The following is a 20,048-nucleotide window of genomic DNA, read 5'->3' as shown; positions in this document are numbered from 1 at the left end:
TATCTTCTGCCACATATGTAGTTTCTAACCAACCTGAGTAGAGAATGCCTTACTCGCTCCCAAGAAATAAAAAATGGCACTTCATTGAACTATGATGTAATTCTATATGTTGTCATAGTTAAATTCCTACCTTTATGTATGTAGGAACCATTACATCTCCATTCTCAGCAAGGGGAATGAGTGTTTCTGACTCCAAATTTGGGAAATAGGCATGAAGAGGCCTATTGCACTAGTAAATGTCTTTACTGTTAATCCTTAGCATCTATCTACATAAACTTTTCTGCAATGTCTACACAAAATGCAGATATGATAGGCTTAGAAGTTGACCCCTCATTAGACATGAAACTTAAAACAACAACAACAAAAACAAAAAATACAAAAACAAAACAAAACAAAAAAATCCTCAACTCTTTTTTTTGAATGTCACCCAGAAACAGAAAGGCATGCAGCCAAGTTTCCCCAGCTCTTGGTTTCATCTCCCGGTGTTGCTTGGATATTATGTTGTCAACATTCTGAGCTTTTGCTACCACTGTATGACTAGAGAGCACTGCAAGAAAACTGCCTTGGGCATGGATGTTAACTTTTAAAACAAGGAACCACAATAAAAGGTAAGTTGTTTTTAAGTAAATGTGTCTTTTGGTTTTAGATTTCAGTTAAGTTGTAGGTTGTTTTCTACATGCATTCTCCAGGCATTTTAATCAAACTTTGTCCAGTGTAGACCACTTGAATGGGTAAGATGGATTTCTTCAGCAATAGCCCAAGAAAAAGCAAACGTGAGCTGTGCGCTCACATTCCACAAGGAACACTATCAGTCATTTCCTCATGCTATTTGGCAGAAGGAATCCTTCTTGCTTTGAAGAATATTTGTTCTTTGTTCTGTAGACCTGAAAAATGGGAAGAGAAATATAGAAGTGATTTGAGTTAACAAAAGAATGTAGGTTTCAATCAGAGAGAACATGCAAAAAGTATGTCTTAATTGGTACAGATCCCTGGGTCCTCACTAAAGAAAAGCAGTATTAAATAAACTATTCATAGCTTCATTTATGAGCTTATATAAAGGAAACATAACACAAAGAGATGCTGAGAGATGTTTCTATAATAAATTTCAGCTGTAGAAGATTCCCTAGGGTTAGATCTCATATCTGAGCCAATCAGAATCTTCAAATGTATTAAGATTTTTTTTTTTTTTTTTAATTTTTGAGACAGGGTCTCTCTATGTAGTCCTAGAACTCTCTATGGAGACCAGGCTGGCCTTGAACTCATAGAGATCTGCTTGCCTTTGCCTCTTAAATGCTGGGGTTTAAGGCATGCACCACCATATATAGCTATTGAAATATTTTTAAGGATGTACATGTGGTGCACCTGTGTCTGCGCATGCGTGAGCATTTGCTAGGCCAGTGTAGAAAGAGAAGAAGCAGGCACCAAATGAGAGCTCTGAACTCATGACCTCGGTAAATTAAACAAACGACACTATGACTACCAGCAGGAAGATGACAGGAGAGAGGCTGCCAAGGGAAGAAACTCAGGTCTGTTGGAGGAGCGGACAGTGTTCTTAGCCTCTGAGTCATTTTTCCAGCCCTGGATAATCTTATTTCCTTCTCTAATTTCTGTTTTTTTCCCCCAAACTTTCAATGACACAGACCTTTCTTTTAGAGTCAGATAAGATAACAGCCCTACTTAAAACTGCAAAGAAGTAACTGCTACAGACAGAGCTGTCTCTCCACGCTACCCACTCTGCACCCAGTGAAGTAGGAAGACAAGAGGTCTGGATGATTCCTCTTGCCATAGAAGGGAAGGTAGGGTAGGAAAAGATGGGGAACTCATAGGTTGCAGAGATCTGCTTATTTGGAAATAAGATAAAATATTTTTTGGGGGGGGGAAATTGTCTACTTATTTGCTTATTACCTTAGGTCTATCCCCAAAGCTGGTTAAACAAAATGGAAATTGATTCTGTGTTTGTTATCCCTTGCAGGTACAAGATAAAAAAAAATGAGGAGAACGTGGAGGAAGCAGTACCAGTCTCAGAGTGCTCCCCACATACCCCGGATTCAAGTCCCTGCTTCTGCCGTGGACAATTCATTACTGAAGGTGCGGCATCTTGTTCAAAGAGAGAAGGCTTGCCTTCTTTTCTTGGAGGGTTGAGGACTTTTTCTATGGTCTGTGTGGGAGGTGGGCGCTGTTTGGCCCGCAGAAGTGCCTGTTGGAGGAATGCGTCCAGGAACGCTGGCATGACCCAACCCTAAACACTCCCAATGGTCAAGCCTCATAAACCGCCTTCTTATGTGGCTGCCCCGCCACCATGGGAACTCACTAGCAACATCAACATCGTGGCTTCCTGCTCGATCTGTCAGCTTCTTTCCCATTGCGCTAATTATAGCCATTCGTGTGAAACCTCTGTAAAAAATGTCATTTTTCTTCCATCTCTTTCAAGAAAGATAGGGGACAATGTAAGAATGTGAGAAATGTAACCTGCCACTTCTCATTTGGGATGTTAAAATTTTTACACAGGTAAGGAAGTAGGTGTAGTTTTTCTTGATAAAATAAAAACTGTAAGTTTCAAGATTTTTTTTTTTTTTTCGATATAAGGGAAATTCCCACTGTATTAGGGAGCCTTGCTCTGGAAGTGGGCTAGCAATTTTTGCATTATCTTTCTGCAGTTGTGTGGAAGGCTTAATTAGTTACTCAGAAGTGAATTCCTTTCTCTTCTTCAAATATATTATCCCCAAGCGTACATAACACAGAAACCGAGAGTGAAGTGGTGTGCGGCGTTGTGAGGCCCCTGGCCTTGCTACTTTTACTCTGGGTATACTTTTCAAATTTAAGGCCTCTAGACCAAAAAGCAATTTGTCTCACAGATTTCCGATGTTAGTCCTTCACAAAATGCCTAATAAGTAAAAGTCACCTTAACCTACATTTATCTGTAACAGTTTAAGTGCAGTTTCCCACAAGGTTTTCAGTTGGCTTTAAATTGTCTGTTGCTTTGGTATTTAGTATCCAGGACAAACTCATTTTAACTTGATTTTTCTAGAATGTTGATACCATTGTCATAGTTTCCCCTCCTTTATTTTTGAGACAAGGTGTTATATAGCCTGGCTGGCCTTCAACTTACTATGTAGTTGAGGATGACTTTGAAAGCCCTCTCTCTGAAATAGGATCACACTATGTAGCTCCGCTGGCATGGCTGGCATGGAATTCACTGGTAGACCAGGCTGGCCTTGAACTTGAAGTGCTCCTTTGACCTCTGCCTCCTAAGTGCTACCACCTAAGTGCCACCACTCCTGATTTCTCTGTTTCCACTGCACTTTTTTTTTTTTTTACTGCCACTGTTGATCTCCAAGCACGTTGCCTATTTGATCATCTGTTTATCTCTACTCCTTACTGGAACTTTCCGCTGAACATCTCAGCTATCTGGAAGCCTCCATAATTCAGGCCCTGTGTAGATTCCCACAATCTATTTTTCTCAATTAAGAACCAATAAAATCCTCATCTCCCAGAAGCCTTTACAACTGCCCCCAGCATAAAAATACAGCCTACACAACCTAGTACCTTTTCCTTCCCTGTTTTCAACGTCATCCAATCAAGGAGAAGATTGCTTACACAAATAGTAAAGACAAATTTCCTGATTATTCATGTCCCATGTGCTTTTAAAATATGTGCCACCTTAAGAGAAGTGTCTTACTCCTGTGGACACTACTTTTGAATGTGCCACACTTTTAATTACTTAGGGATTTATCAAAGTCACCTTTTCATTCTGACAGGACCTAAATCAAGGGCAGCGGTGCTACTTCTACAGCATCATGAAAATTTATGATTCCAGGCCCCAGTGGAAGGCCCTGCAGACCCGCTACATTCACAGCCTTGGGTACCAGCAGCAGCTGGGTGAGTTTAACTACCTTACCAGAGCCAGGCACACCAGTCGGGGACTTATTCATTACAGCTGGAAGTCACATCTCCAAATAAATAATTCCAGAAGAACGGCCTCTGCTGACCTAGTTTGTCAACATGGTTGGCTAGCCAAGTTTAAAAATGATTATCCTTGACAATAGACAGTGGAGTTTTTATAGGTGAATTAAGAGGGTTTAAAGAAATTAGGGTATTGATTCTTATAAAATGTTAACAACTCTCTGAGATTTATATGAACTTGATCTGGGAGATCAATAGCAGTGGGCTTGGAAAGCCAACGTAAGCTCAAACGATGGTTCCCCTCCTTACTGTTTGTGTAGATCAGAGACAGTTGGCTCTCAACAATGATATCTACATTGTTTGATCATTTGTCATAAGCCAAACCTTCTACCAAGAGCATTATGTGCAATATCTCAGTGTCTTCCTACCTAATAGTTATGAAGCCAGAATCCTAGACAAATCATGTAACTTGGTGAAGACCATCAACTAGTCTTTGTCAATGAGGACTTCAGGCAACAGGGGGCTTCTCCAAAGACCATGGCTTCTACCTGCTCATACTTTGCTCTTTCCCTTTTTCTACCAAATCCACTCATATTTTACAAAGCAGAGATAAAAACCACAGTTTCAAAACAAAAACGTGAACACATCATGAGCATCAGCTGGCTGGAAGGCTTCATTGATGCTAAGTCCTTTATCTTACAGGAACCTCTCTAATCGCTTGGCCCCTCTACTGTACAATCTTCCCAGCTCAGATAGAAAACCAGAACCTAGGAGAGTTAAATAACTTGACCAGTCATACAACTAGTAAACAGGAACCTGGGATTTGGCTGAAATGTGGTGGAATTACCATCTGGTGTCTTTGCTTTCAAAGCCAAATGCAAAAAAACCAAACCAAAACAAAACAAACAAACAAGCAAAAAAAACCAATAAACTTAAAGACAGAGGCAAAAAATCTAACTGCCATCTCACTAAAATGCAGATTCCCAGGCCTTGCTCTTTGGGTTTGTGATTTAGAAAGTCTTTGAAGAGAGTAGAGTTCTGAATTATAATGGTTATTTAAAAAAAAAACACATTGATTCAGAGACTCTAGTAGGCACTGGGGAAGATTGTACTTTGAGAAATACTGGAAGAAAACATACATCTCTTAAATCAGATATTATCTTTCTCTGGATTAAACATAATTTTGATATCTAAGACAAGTTACTTGGGAGGGCTACTCAAAGCTCAAGTTTCTTTCCAAGCATCTTGACGTGGTAGTCAATGCCTGGAGTAACACTTGTTATTTAGCTCCTCTCATTCATGGATCCAAATATCTGACATTCACAGGTCTGGTGTCTGGTTAGAAAGGGCTTATTTTGGCTCATGGTACCCACAGATGACACTCCACCACGGCAGGGAAGAGGTGATAGAGGCAGCCCCACATCTGAGGGCCAGGAAGAAGAGCAACGGGAATGTGGGTACTCAGCTGGCTTTGTCCTGTTTCCTCTTTCATTTCTTCTGGCTCTGCAGCCCATGGGGTAATGCCACCCTCATTCAGGATGGGTCTTCCCCAGTTAAATCTTCTCTAGAAATACCTTCACACACACCCACAAGGTGTGACACAACAATCTTCTAGTTATTTCTAAGATCATTCAGGCTGACAATGAGGACTGATGGTCATGTTCCTTGAAGGGGAAGTTAAGGCAAGCCAAGAAATACACACTTCCTGTCTTCCAGGAGAGTATAATTGGGGCATGCTGATCATAGAAGCAGAACTTTTGTACACTTTTGTGAATATTTTTTTTTTCTGTAAAACTGTTGAGCTGAAGAGATGGGCAGATGGCTAAGAGCACTTTCTACTCTTGCAAAGGACCCGGGTCCTGCCACCCTCTTCTGGCCTCTGGGAAGAGTAGGCACACTTGTGATGCACATACATGCAACCAGGTGGAACACTGCTACATGTAAGACAAAACTAAATGAATCTTTCTTTTTTTTTTTTTTTTAAGATTTGTTTATTTTGTACACAGTGCTCTGCCTGCACATACACTTGCAAGCCAGAAGAGGGCACCAGATCACATTATAGGTGGTTGTGAGCCACCATGTGGTGCTGGGAATTGAACTCAGGACCTTTGGAAAAGCAGTCAGTGCCCTTAACCTCTGAGCCATCTCTCCAGCCCCATGAATCTTTCAAAGATAAGTGTTGACATTGAAATCCCTCTCCTTTCTTTCCCAGGTTACATCACTCGCCAGGAGGCCTTGTCATGTGCTGCTGTCCTTAGACACTCAACCACAAAAGCCTCAGGCTTGGCAGCTCCTGGGAGGACTGTTCCCCCAAAGTCTTCAGCCAAGCAAAGAAAGAGTCAACCAGCAAGACCAGGGTTTAGTGTTGGACCCAAGGTCCCCAGCATATCACGCCGAACGTCAAGACCCAAGACTGTGCGTAGTCTCTGAAATGGGCAGCTCATCTCTCTCTTCTTGGCATTTTAGTGGATGCTTGGTATGTGCTTGTTAAATGGTGATGAATAAAAGAATACTAATACAAACTCTAGACCTACAAATAATCCCTTCACCGTGTAAATGTTTCCAATAAGAACAAGATGGAAGATGTAAATGCTATTGAATCAAGAATAAGCAAGCTTTACCATATATTGTCTGTAAAAATAAAGAGACTTTCAAAGCTTTCAAATTAAAAGCTTCCTGTGAGTCCCAGTCTCTCAGAGAAATCTGCAGGACAGTGGAAGGGGACAAGTTCCAGCCCCTCTACTCCTGGGTGACCACTGCTTGCAAGCTGCCCATTGCACATCTGAGAATACTGAGCCCACACAGTAAATATGGACTATACCACAGTGTTAGTGATCAGTGGCCCATGCATCTTCCTCCCCTCATCCTCACCAAGCAATAATGTTCAGTTTGGCCCTGTAGTTTCTGGCTCTAACCTGACTCGATCACTTTGTGTTGTTTTGAAATTTGTGCTTATCAGCCTGTTACTGGCAGGATGATTCTATACAGCTCTTGACCTTGATGCAGGTAAGATAATTCATGCACACACCTGCCCCTGGCAGTCATGAACATTCACAACAGGACAGAAAAATTGATCTTAAGTCTTATCTCTGAAGATTTTAAGAATGCAAACATGACCATGCAAATGAGCAAATAATGTGATAATGGCCAGACAGGCTTTTCTACAAATGGCAAAGTGTCCTGTTAGTGGTGTTTATTAGTGCCTTTCTTCACCAATGATTCTCTTGTATGTGCCAAAAACTAGTGATCCCATACAGTCAAAAAAAAGGTCACTTCCTTATCTTTGTTTCTTAAAAACATCATTCATGTCAGCCGATGACTGTCAGCACATGAAGAAGTCAGTTGAGGTAGAACTTAGTTGACCAGGGACATGGAACATTCATCTGAGAGGAAGATGTTACAATACTACCATACTGCCCCCTTCTTTCCAGCCAAAACCAAAAAGAACAAAAACCAAGCCCTCTTCATTGATGATAACTGTCTTCTCGCTACAGCCACTAGCATAAAAGTTATGAGATCTGTCAAAGCTCCGGAAGACGCTCATTGTAGGGTCTACGAGTCTACCTGACTTTTCTTTGGGTAGGGCAAGGGGAATGGTTGTCCCACCAGTCTGTCAGGAAGTCTTGGGAAAGCAGCGCCAACATTTGACCCGATGGAGACTGTCCTGCCATGGCTTGTGCTGTCCGTCACCAACATGGGTATGCTCAGGGGCCACTTGCCTAACCATGAAGACACTTCTTGACAACAACAGACCCTGAACTGACTCTAGGGGTTGTTAGATAATTTTAAGAAATCAAATAGAAATGGGGTGAACTGTGAGACAACTCTCATAAGTGATGGATGGTGGCAGCCCTCACAGTCTACATTAACCGTCCCTTGTTTCCACACGAGCCTTTTATCTCTGCGAACCGCTGACGTGCACTTTATCTTGGACTTTTGTAATTTGATTGGCCTAGGTGCCTGCTGAGTAAGCACTAGCTCCTGGTTCAGAATAACAAGCATGCAGGGCCTGTGCTGTAGCCTTGCATCGACAAAGTCTCAGATGCATTTGTTAAGACGGGGCCTTTTCCAGTCCTGTGGGCAGGTGAATGTCACAGGCCCATAAGAAGAACAAATGCGTTTAATAGATGTAAATTGGTGCTGGAGCACTTCTCTTCTCCCTGGTCCCCCCTTCTGATAGGATAATGCTCCCCCACAGTTAAAGCTCCACACTTGAAGCTTGTGAGGATGTGGTAGGTGAGCGAGGTTAAAAGAAGAAGAAGAAGAAGAAGAAGAAGAAGAAGAAGAAGAAGAAGAAGAAGAAGAAGAAGAAGAAGAAGAAGAAGAAGAAATATAAAAATGATGCTCCCCATCCAGGGGATGTGGTCAAATATGGAGCACCAGAGTTTGTGTGAAAGTTAGACCCCACTATCCACTCAGTGGTGGAGAATGTCCTGTCCATTGGCTAGATCTGGGTAGGAGTTCAAAGTTTACTGCACATATTGTCCTTGGCTGGGGCCATAGTTTGAGCAGGACCCCTGGGCCCAGATCTGCCCATCATAATGTTCTTCTTGTAGGTTTCTAGGACCCTCTGGATCCTTTTATTTCCCCATTCTCCCATACTTCTCTCACCTAGAGTCTCAGTAGGATGGATGTCCTTTCCTCTGTCGCACTTTCCTGGTAAGTGAAGACTTTCACGGGACATATCCCTTGGGTTGGGTTAGTGTCCAGATATAAGTGAGTATATACCATGTGAGTCTTTCTGCTTCTGAGTTAACTCACTCAATCCACTTGTCAGTAGTTCAATCCACTAGTCCACAAATTGGAAGGATAAGCAGGCTACCAAGAAGAGACTGGATACCCTATGAGCATATACAGGGGGAGGAGGCCCCCCTCAGTCACAGTCATAAGGGAGGGAAGTAAGGGAAAAATGGTAGGGAGGGAGGAATGGGAGGATATAAGGGATGGGATAACAATTGAGATGTAATATGAATAAATGAATAAAATATATTTAAAAATAAAATAAATAAAAGCTTTAAAAAATGATGCTCCCTGAAAAGGACACTGAGAACGATAATCAAGGCGGTAGACAGGACACATGAAGGTTTTAGGTAACTCACTGCTCTGCCTTGTTAGAGGCTGTGCTGCTGTGCTTCACAATGCTCACCATCAACACAGGGAGATTAGGGGACCATCTCACCTAAACCTGCTAACACCTTAAAGAGACTCTGACTGTGGTAGTCAATCAACAATGCTTGTTGAAATCTTCAAAGCCTGAAGTCTGAGTCTGCAGTCAGACTGGCCTCTCACTTTGTGATGTGGATCAAGAGTCCCAGGATGCCACATTACTCAAAGGTCCCAGGATGCCACATCGCTCAAAGGTCCCAGGATGCCACATCGCTCAAAGGTCCCAGGATGCCACATCACTCAAAGGTCCCAGGATGCCACATTGCTCAAAGGTCCCAGGATGCCACGTTGCTGGTGAGGCCTGGCAGTGTTTGGCAGAGGAAGATGATCAGAATGGTTCATCCCAGGCACAAGGCAATAGTCGTACAGCAAAGGATTTTCAAAAGATAATAAAGCCAGAGAACGTTGGTCTATTGTTTGTAACTGCCATGAGCCAACAATTCTAAAAATGTCAGGGACAGAAGTGTTCCTCACTCTCTTCTTGAGATAAATCTTAAACAATTGTGAAGAGAACTTGAGATTCTGGGTTTGTTTGTTAATTATTGTTTTTGTCTCTGTTGGAAGTAGCTTGGAAAACTTTATCTGTGGTTCAGATAAGGCTGGGTTGTACTGAATGGGACTTGTATTGGGAGTTTCTCCCTTAGTGCTGTGACCTCTGGACTTATGGGAAGCATCTTGCACAGGTGAGCTGGTGTGACTCCTACGAGACCTAAGGTAGTTCTTATGAAAAGGCTGTCACAAAATTCAGCAGTCATAAGATAGTAACTCTGATACTTCCTTGTGCCTCTCAGTAGGTGGCCATTTTGTAAATATTCAAGTGTTCTTAGACAATTGTATATTCCTTAATGGATGATTATGGAAATAAAGCTTTATGTCTAATAAACCAAACTTCCTGATTGTTTTGAAATTAAAGTCTTGATCCCCTGAATAGCTCAATGGATTCCTGTTTTGATATTCTCTCTCTCCATAATGCCAGCTACTATGGTGGTGTAGCTAGGGGACCCTCTCTAGAGCCAAAAGGAACACTATTCTGTTTAGAAATGCAGTCTTCAAAACTGTGAATTTTAAAACTATATATTAAGATGTTCTCAGCCTCTGATATTTTATTACTGTTATAATATATAAAGATAGTCTGCCACACAACATATGTTACAAGAAGATTTATCTGAGAGAAGGGAAGGAGACAGGAGTTAGGGCCTGAATGAGCCATGAGGGCACACACACACACACACACTCACGAGAGAGAGAGAGAGAGAGAGAGAGAGAGAGAGAGAGAGAGAGAGAGAGAGAGAGAGAGAGAGAGAGAGAGAAGGAGTAAGAGTGTAAGAGAGAGAAAAAGGCTGGCAGGTCCTTTCTATCTCACACACACCTGGAATACCCTTGTACACAGCTGGCAGTGGCAGGTGATGACATAAGAGGTTGCTAGGCAACCTGGAAGCAGTATCCTCTTATCAAACTATGACCAATGGACATCACAGCTTTTTTATCACTATAGCCTGGTATTCCCTAGAATTTTACATAAGAGGGATTCTACCTTCATCTGCCTAGTGCCATGCTTCTGTTAGAATTTATACTTATACCAGCATCTTATTCCTCTTCATTGTGGAGCAGTGTCTGTTGCATAGACATGTCACAATTCAATCACAGTGGATATTGGGCTTGTTTCTAGTTTTGAACTCTTTGAACATAATCACCATAGATATTGACTGTAAGTATTACTTGAACATTAAATGTTTGTCTTGAAAAGATACCTAGAAGTGCAATTGGTCCATATATTATCTCTGCATTGCACTGAAGTATATGTGAGACTGACATGGTGTTTTCCAAAGAAGCTGTGCATTTTTGAATCTTAGAAATGTTATAATGTTTAGTTTTTGTATACTAATGACTACCACTGTCCAGGAGTTTGGATCTGTGAAAGACACTGCCACCATTAGTGGCGACCCCTTCCTCAGTGGCAAGTTCTAGAGAAGACAGTCATGAGAGACATGGAAGTGGTGATGCTCATGCTCCTGGAGATTTAATAGAAGAAATGGCAAGGCTTATCTGTTCATCCTGAAAAGCAACCCTGCAGTGTCGGCAGTAATGGGGACAGAGGCTGTCTCTGCAGGAAGGAGGGTCCCTAGACAGAGCCATGGTGCACCTTCACCATGGGCTCACCAGTTCTTTGCCTTCTCTGCTGACATTGTTCCTCAGATTCATCATTCCCCACATCTGTAGTTATCTACCGTTGCATAATAAATTGTTTCAAATGTCAATGACTTAAAACTCTGTTATTTATTGTCTCACATTTTGATTAGGAGATACAGATTAGGGCATGGCTTAGCTGGGGCTTCTGGCTAAGGGTCCCCCACAAGGTTGCCACTAAGGTGTGGGACAAAGCTGTGATTTCTAAACATTCATCCAGGGAAGGACCCACTACCAAGCACACTCATGTGATTCTGATACAATTTTGTGCCTTGGATCTAGTGTAGTCAGGGCCTGGGTTCTTACTAGCTAGAGACTTCCCTCCCTTTCCAGGGACTGATATCTCAATAAGGCAACTCAAAAATCTGTGACTTTCTTCCTCAGGGTTAGAATGTGGGTGTGAGGTGGAAGCCAGAGTCATTTATAACCTAGTCCATGACATTTACTGCTGATGGCTTTTGTTTGCATTAGAAATAAGCCACCAGGTACAAATTCTACACAAGGGTAGGGTATTACGCAAGGGCATGGCTGCTAGAAGCTGGAGCTCATTGGGAGCCATTTTATGAGGGATGGGAAAGGCTGGCATGCCTAAAGGTACAAAAGGAGCCCAGAAAGGGACTCCAACTTGAATCGACATCCACATCTCATCACCTAACTATCAGGCACATATACCCAATGCACTTAAGCTAACTTCAGATCTCTCAGTCTAGTCAGAGTTAGCTCTTTGAAGGCAACCATTCTCCAAGGCAGCCTCTGTTCCTGCATGGCCCTCTTGAAGTTTGTTTTTAATCTCCCAACCCACTGTGGGGGTGGGAGTGGGGGAAAGTGACACTAAGTAAATAAAAAACATATAATAATTAAAGTCTTGTTTCTGTGTAATATATACAATTAGAATAGTATTTAGCAGGATATAATCCATATACCAGACTCAGTGACAATGTTTTAAAATGTAAATTCTTGAGTCCCTCCTAGACTCAATTAATCAGAGAATAAAAGCTAGCATTTCTGGTATTTAATTCCTAAGTAGGGTAAAGTAGAACAGCCTTTTGCAGTTAAGGTGTGATTCAAATAGTAATATGCCTTAGACCATAAGAGATAATTTTCTCCCTGATAAATTTTATTTTATTTTATTTTATTTTAGGTACATGAATATGTATGTATTTTTTAAAATTTTGTTAATTTATTCATATTACATCTTGATTGTTAGCCTTTCCCCTGTTTCCTCCCATTCTTCCCTCCCACCCACTTCCCCCCTTCTCCCCTCCCCTATGTCTATGATTGAGGGAGACCTCCTCCCCCTATATATGCTCTTAGAATATCGAGTCTCTCCTTGGTAACTTGCTATCCTTCCTCTGAGTGCCGCCAGGCCTCCCCATCCAGGGGACATGGTCAGAAAAGGGGCACCAGAGTTCGAGTGAGAGTCAGATCTCACTCTTCACTCAATGGTGGAGAATATCATGTTCGTCGGCTAGGTCCTGGTAGGGGTTCGAAGCTTACTGCCTATATTCTCCTTGGCTGGTGCCTTAGTTTGAGGAGGACTCCAGGACCCAGATCTGCCTGTTATAAAGTTCTTATTGTAGGTTTCCAGGACCCTGTGGGTCCTACTATTTCCCCATTCTTCCATGCTACTCTCGCCTAGAGTCTCAATAGGATGTCCTCTCTTCTGACCCACTTTTTTGGTAAGTAAAGTGTTTCATGGTACGTATCCCTTGGACTAGTGTTTTGATATAAGTGAGTATATACTGTTTGTCTCTTTTTGCTTCTGGGTGAACTCACTCATTATGATAATTTCTAGATCAATCCATTTGTCCACAAATTTCGAGAATTCCTTGTTTTTAATAGCTGAGTAGTACTCCATAGTGTAAATGTACCACAGTTTCTTAGTCCATTCTTCTACTGAGGGACACTTAGGCTGTTTCCATGTTCTGGCTATTATGTATAAAGCAGCTATGAACATGGTTGAGCATATGTCCCTGTTGTGTGGTAGGGCATTTTTCTGGGTATATTCCAAGGAGTGGGATAGCTGGGTCTTGAAGAAGCCCTATTCCCATTTTTCTGAGAAAGTGCCAGATAGCTTTCCAAAATGGTTGTACTAGTTTGCATTCCCACCAGCAATGAAGGAGTGTTCCTCTCTCTCCACCTCCTCGCCAACATGTGGTGTCATTTGAGTTATTGATCTTAGCCATTCTGATGGGTGTAAGATGGAATCTCAGTGTCGTTTTGATTTGCATTTCTCTGATGACTAACGAGGACGAGCATTTCTTTAAGTGTTTCTCGGCCATTTGATATTCCTCTATTGAGAATTCTCTGTTTAGTTCCAAGCCCCATTTCGCAATTGGGTTGTTTGGGTTTGTGGTGTTTAATTTCTTGAGTTCTTTACATATTTTGGATATTAAACCTTTGTCAGATGAAGGGTTGGTGATGAAGCCTGTGGCTTTGTTCTACTGACAGTGTCTTCTGCCTTACAGAAGCTTCTCAGCCTCATGAGGTCCCATTTATTAATTGTTGACATTAAGGCCTGGGCTGTTGGTGTACTGTTCAGGAAGTTGTTTCCTGTGCCTATGTGTCCCAGGCTCTTCCCCACTTTTTCCTCTAACTGAATTAATGTCTCTGGTTTTAAGTTGAGGTATTTAATCCACTTGGACCTGAGTTTTGTGCATGGTGACAACTAAGGGTCTAATTGCATTTTTCTACATGTAGACATCCAGTTAGACAAAAATATGGAATGCTTCACGAATTTGCGTGTCATCCTTGTGCAGGGGCCATGCTAATCTTCTCTGTATCGTTCCAAATTTAGCATATGTGCTGCCGAAGCGAGCACTAAATTTGATTTTTAAAACGAAGGGTAAGAGCTACATGGTGGAAGAGACTTTGAGGGACAAGCACGGGGATGACCTTTCTGAAAACCATTAATACCTTACATAAATAAACTACTTATTATTGTGACTCAAAAGCCAAGGTGTGCTACAGTGCAGCATGGATTCTACTAAAATGCTTTCTTTTCACAGGCCCTGGCATTATTAACTATGCAATAAGGTTCCTCCAAAGCTACCTCTTGTCTTGTTTTCAGCATTCGTCCCTATTTGTGATGAAGGCCAGAGGAAACTGTACAAGAGTTCTGCACCTTTTCAATTAAAATGACTTCCTAATTGCATCAGTGCTTATAGGAGAAACCATTGTATCTGCCTCATTGACTCTGCTTTTCTCCCTAAATCAATCCACTGCATGAAGGGTTATCAATTCCTACTTTGGAAATCAATCCCTATCTACATGTGGAGGGCGCCCCTGTGCTTCTGCACATTAGAGCTATCACTGTGTGCCAGTTACACAATGGACTCAGACAGGCTGGAAGAGGAAACCTTTGTGGCTACTGAAAACCACAGTTCAGATAGGTCAGGGCAATTACCAAACTAACTATACAAATTAATGGTACAGAGGCTAAACACTGGGATGTAGCAACATGACCGTTTAAATAGCTTCCTGGTTCATGAAGCTCAATAGATATTAGAGAACCTGAAGACTTGTCTAGAAAGTTCTAGAGAAAGAAATGTCTTCCCTTAAGTTTTAAAATGATGTGTGTGTGCATGTGTGTGCACTCGTGTGTGTGTGTGTGTGTGTGTGTGTGTGCCTATGGAGGTCAGAGGATAGCTTGTAGGAGCTGATTCTCTTCTTTCACCATATATGTGAGTGCAGGGCTTTGAGCTTTGGTCCTCAGGCTTGGCAGAAAATACCTTTACCCAGTGAACCTTGTACCAACCGCTGTCCAGAAAGACTTAGAAATGACTTAATTCATATCATAACATGCTAAGGATGCTCAGCAGGTGCATGGATAAGAACAATGCGATAGATATACACAATGCAATTTTATTTAGTCGTAAAGAAAAATGAGTAGAAATGGAAAATGGTGAGTGAGTGAACACATGTTCTCTCATAGGTAAATCTTACCTTTTTTATTTTTCTCATGTGTATTTATGTGGGAAGAAATATGTAGAGACCAGGAAGCCAGAATGGGAAGTATAAAAATGAGAAAAAGAGGTTTTTAAGGGAACAGTTTGGGAGAGCAATAGCAAACATTACATGAAAGGGATGTGGCGAATACTGAAGGTGGAAGGGTTTAAGCAAGGATGGGAAAGGGGCTAGTAAAACCTAGAATGTAACAAAATGCCACAAGGAAAGGTGATAATTTGTATGCTAATTTAAAAAAACAAAATAAAAATACCCTTATATGTTTTAAAATCAATAAGCTATGATATATATATATATATATATATATATATATATATATATATATATATATCTCATTATATTTCTGGAAGAAAGCAATGATTGGAAGGCAAAGTCCCATATGTCAGAGGATCTGTTGGAAACACACCTATGATCAGGTAGGGAACAGGAGAATGGGGCTGGTGGGTAGGGGAGTGGTGATGAGGTGAAAGGAAGGGAATTCCCCAGAGAAGGGGAGCAGAGATGCGAAAACAAAGCCAGGGGCAGGGTGTGGAGTATGGAACTCTAGAAGATCCAGAAGAGGTCACTAGGAGAGAGGAGGTCTCACAGAAGCGCAAACCAGTGTGCGGTCAGTCAGGGAAGGAAACACTTGCTGTCAGGAGGAAGACAAAGAGTGATACAAAGCCTTTGGGGATGCCAATCAGGAACCTGCAGCTGGACTGTAGGGGTGTGTCTTAGCCACTGCTCTATTGCTATGAAGAGACACCACCATGACCATGGCAACTCTTATAGAAGAAAGCCTTTAACTGTGGCTGGCTTACAGTTTGAGAGGTTTAGTTCATTGTTTTCATGTCCGGGAACATTGGTGGCAAATAGGCAGACATGGTGCTGGAGAAGGAGCTGAGAGTTCTGTACTCGGATCCACAGGCAGCAGGAAGAGAGAGGGCAAGTCACTGGGTCTGGCTTGGGCCTTTGGAACCTCAAAGGCCACGCACAGTGACACATATCCCCTAATAAGGCCACGCCTCCTAATCGGTCTCAAGTAGTGCCACTCCCTGATGACTGACCAAGCATTCAAACATGGGGGTCATTCTTATTCAAACCACCACAGCTGATAGGCTAGAAAGGTGGGGGGGCAAGGAGCACAGTGGATGTCAAAGCGCTCAGTCACCGGTCGTTTTACTTTCTGCTTTAGAAACTCCCATTTAACCCCACTTTCTCCATTCCATTCTACAGAGCATTTCACATCTACACCATGGAAGACATGTTGAAAAGGTGATGCCCTCCAAACACAGTGACCCCAGGACATTGTTACTACAATGTCGTTCATTACTCTATTAGTACATGTTATAAAATATGACCTTATGACCAATTACTGCAACAGACCTGTAGAGCCAATGCATTGTTGGAGGAATTTGGGACAATGGAGTACTTTTCAGAGAACAAACTGAGATGAGTAAAGGTGAAATTCCAGATTCTCTACCATGTGTGAGATGAAATGATTCATTTTAGAGGCTGGATATGGTGCTGCCACAAATCCACTGCCTTTTAAGACAGACCATTCCCCACTCCATGTGTAATTGTACATTAGAGCTGGGAAGTTAAAGTCAGATCAAAACCTCTTAACACGCTGTCAACTGTTCCAATCAGAGAACAGCAGGAGCCTTCCCCCAAACCTCTTCCTTTTAGCTAATGGTTTGAAGCCCATGCTAATTTCAGTAAATGCAAGGGTGACAATGATGATTATAATCAGCACTTAGCACATGAGAAAACCAATGATTCAAAACATAGAATACACACACACACACACACACACACACACACACACACACACACGCATGTGCATTTTAAAAGAAAATCTAGTCCCTGTAGACTTTTCACCCAACAAAGATCAGAAGGGTTGAAAAGGACAGAAAAGGCTGATAACCAAATACACAGAAACAGGAAGGTGTGTGTGTGTGTGTGTGTGTGTGTGTGTGTGTGTGTAGAAAAAGATAAATCAATTAAGGCAGGAGCCCTGCTGTTTATTGTGATAAATCATATTATTAGAACCCTGCTTAACAAGAGATTCAACCGAAAACACAAAGGAGGCATAAATAAATCAGGGTCTTAATTGACTGCCTTTGCTTCTGGATGCAAGAAGACAGCACCACACCTCACAGCTGTGCCTGCAAAGTTGTTTCCAGGCAGGAAGACTAATACGGGCAAGCTGAGCTCTGCTCAGAATGAATTTGAGCGACTCTCACCAACTGCAAAAGAAGGGAGCTGCCTAACCTCGTCAAGGCAGCTTCACGTATCTTGTAGCTCATCTATTGGACATTTGTTGGTTCTGGCAAGCAAGTTGCTCTCCTGGTTGACACTGAAACTTTATGGAAAAAGAGGCCTCCACGTAGCTCACTGTTCCTGCCTTCCTTGCTTGGACAGTCCTGGCTTCCAGTGGCAGAGGATGCCCTTTAAGGTTCTGTACCTCAAGGCATTCATCTCTTGGAGAGGAAGAATAAAGCAGTCCCAGGAAGCTTCAGGGGCGCCACATATAAATTCTAGAATCCTGACACAGATTTTGACAGTTACATAGATATGTGAGATTTTGATCAGGACTAAGCGTCACACAGTATTTGCAAACCTAATTATGGAAGTATTTCGTGTGTGTGTGTGTGTGTGTGTGTGTGTGTGTGTGTGTGTGTGTGTGTGTGTGTGTGTTTCCATCTTGCTCTTAGTTTGAGGTCTGACCTTAGGAGCACAGATAAATATGGAATCTGGTTATCTAGGTCAAATTCTAGGCACAATATTAAACAGCTATACATTTGCCTGTAAGGGACACTAGCTCTGTGTCTCAGCTTCTCGTCGGAAAATGGGGACTGTCCTAGCTCCCACTGCTTAAAGCATCGGAAAGACCAGCACTAAATGCCTGCACTGTGGGCATTCTCCAGTGTTATCTAGCGCAACTTATTTTGATAGCGTAAAAATTGCTGCATCAGAACAACCGATATTCACTATTTTTAGTGTTTTACCATTTATAATGATGCACTGTGCTAGTATCGTACCTGATCAAAATTAAGTTTGGTATGCATTATATGCTATTTCCATAAGAACTGCTCCCTCCCCATCGTCCCTTAATAGCTGTATAGCATCTGTGGTTATTTGGATTGAAACATACTAGCACACTGGTAAGGTAACCAAGAACCTGAGACTAGACATGTTATGGGTCTAGGGAAAACCCAAATACTACTATTCGGCTGAAGGAACGTAGCAATAAAATGACCCCTAATGACATATTGCTATACACACAGGTCAGTGATTCACTCAGCTCACATCAGAGAAGCTTCCTCTTGCAGCGGATAGGAGTTAACCCAGGGACCCACGACTGAATGATGAGTACAGAGAAAGACTTTGGTACACTCAACCTTACTTGGGATGTCTTTCTCACAACACTTTCCCCTGGAGGCTCACGGATCTATGTGGAAGAGGAGGTAAAAAAAATTATAAGAGCCAGAAGTGATGGAAGACTCCAAGGAAATAGCATCATCCAGATACAACAAGACTGGTACACATACATATATTGCATGAAAAAAAATTTAATAAAAATTAACTAACTGAAAAAGGTAAGTTTGGCCAAATGAGCTCGTAGAAGATAATTGCAGGGAAAAGTTCATCGAGGCTACTGACACCTTTCAAACTTTCTTATATTCAATAAAGTTCGTTATCAAAGGAGAACAGTGCGAGGAGTTGAAAAAACGTAGTGGGAAAATTTCAAATGAGGATTTACTCAGATGTCCATCAATAATAAAATGGACAGGGGATTGGGTCTTGTACGAGAGTAGCATGCGGTAGTGCTTGAAAGTGACAACCGTAGCACACAATGGCACAGTTGAATGATACAGGTGCAAGTCTGAGCATGGGAAGTCAGATTCTTATGTGTCTGTGGAAAGGGATGACAGGTTTTACTTTAAATAATTTACCAATTTATTTTTCGATCGTTGGTGCTTTTAAGTCTCGACTTCCTGAATCTAAGCAAAGTGAATCTGGTGCTCCAGGAACGATGCATAAAATGTTCCCTTTACTGAAAGGAACTGGACACCTGTGAGCAACGTGGTGATTGGCACAACTGTGGATGCAATCTGAATTCGAAGAACCCAGGCACCTGCGCTGCTGCCACGAATGTTGTCCAGGCACTGAGTCAGCATGTAGGCAGGGATCTTAAACTGGTACTCAAATTATTTTGATTTTATGTTCACGCTTCCTGAGCCCATGTCGTTTTTATATGTTGAAATAAGTAACAATTTTCATTTAATAGTGTAGCCTAAACTTTTTTCATAAATTATTTTAGCGATGAAATATTTAAATTGACTATCTTTTTCATTGAGTTCTTGATTTTTTTTACCTCATATTCATGAAATTAAAATGTGTTATAGATTTAAATGTAAAATATAGCTAATGCTTTTGAGACATAATGTGGAAACATCTTCAATACACTAGAGCTTTATACACACACACACACACACACACACACACACACACACACACACACACACCTTCCACTTAGAGAAAATTCAAAATGCCAACGTCTGTGATGCCCATGACTGTCATAAAAGTGAAGATATGACTGCTGTGGCAAGAAGAGGAAGGAACATGTGTATGAATATGGGATAGTTCTGCAAATTGTCAATCATGTCTTGGCCTGCATAGTAGATATTTTTAAGTGTTTATTCAAATTCATAATATTTTATAATTATATATACATAATATATGTATATTTATGTTATGTCACTTTCCTTTTTGTACATTACAGTCTGCCAAAAAAAGCATTAAACTCATGACAGATATAAATTTAGAAGGTTACAACAAAT

The 20,048-nt window shown here is 41.6% G+C and overlaps 2 protein-coding genes and 1 non-coding gene across 3 annotated transcripts in view; 1 reads left to right on the top strand and 2 right to left on the bottom strand.

Moving 5' to 3' along the window:
* Positions 1-1,922: 1,922 nt before the first annotated feature.
* Fam216b (family with sequence similarity 216 member B) lies at positions 1,923-6,580 on the top strand. Its single transcript, XM_051161056.1, has 3 exons — positions 1,923-2,088; positions 3,759-3,879; positions 6,116-6,580. The coding sequence occupies exons 1-3, from the start codon at positions 1,990-1,992 to the stop codon at positions 6,331-6,333; spliced, it is 438 nt and encodes a 145-aa protein (XP_051017013.1). The 5' UTR covers positions 1,923-1,989; the 3' UTR covers positions 6,334-6,580.
* Positions 6,581-13,970: 7,390 nt separating this feature from the next.
* Positions 13,971-14,077, bottom strand: LOC127202422 (U6 spliceosomal RNA). The gene has a single exon (XR_007832302.1). It is a non-coding gene; the product is annotated as a U6 spliceosomal RNA (small nuclear RNA).
* Positions 14,078-19,208: 5,131 nt separating this feature from the next.
* The window catches only part of Epsti1 (epithelial stromal interaction 1), a 172,625-nt gene continuing 171,785 nt past the window's right edge, over positions 19,209-20,048 (bottom strand). Inside the window, exon 13 of the mRNA XM_051160606.1 lies at positions 19,209-19,373. Coding sequence (XP_051016563.1) covers positions 19,209-19,373 — 165 coding nt within the window. The remainder of the gene's footprint in view (positions 19,374-20,048) is intronic.

Source organism: Acomys russatus, chromosome 18 (assembly GCF_903995435.1).
Source record: "Acomys russatus chromosome 18, mAcoRus1.1, whole genome shotgun sequence".
NCBI lineage: Eukaryota > Metazoa > Chordata > Mammalia > Rodentia > Muridae > Acomys > Acomys russatus.
The sequence above is the reverse complement of the archived record's forward strand: the minus strand, read 5'-3'. Positions and strand labels throughout refer to the sequence as shown.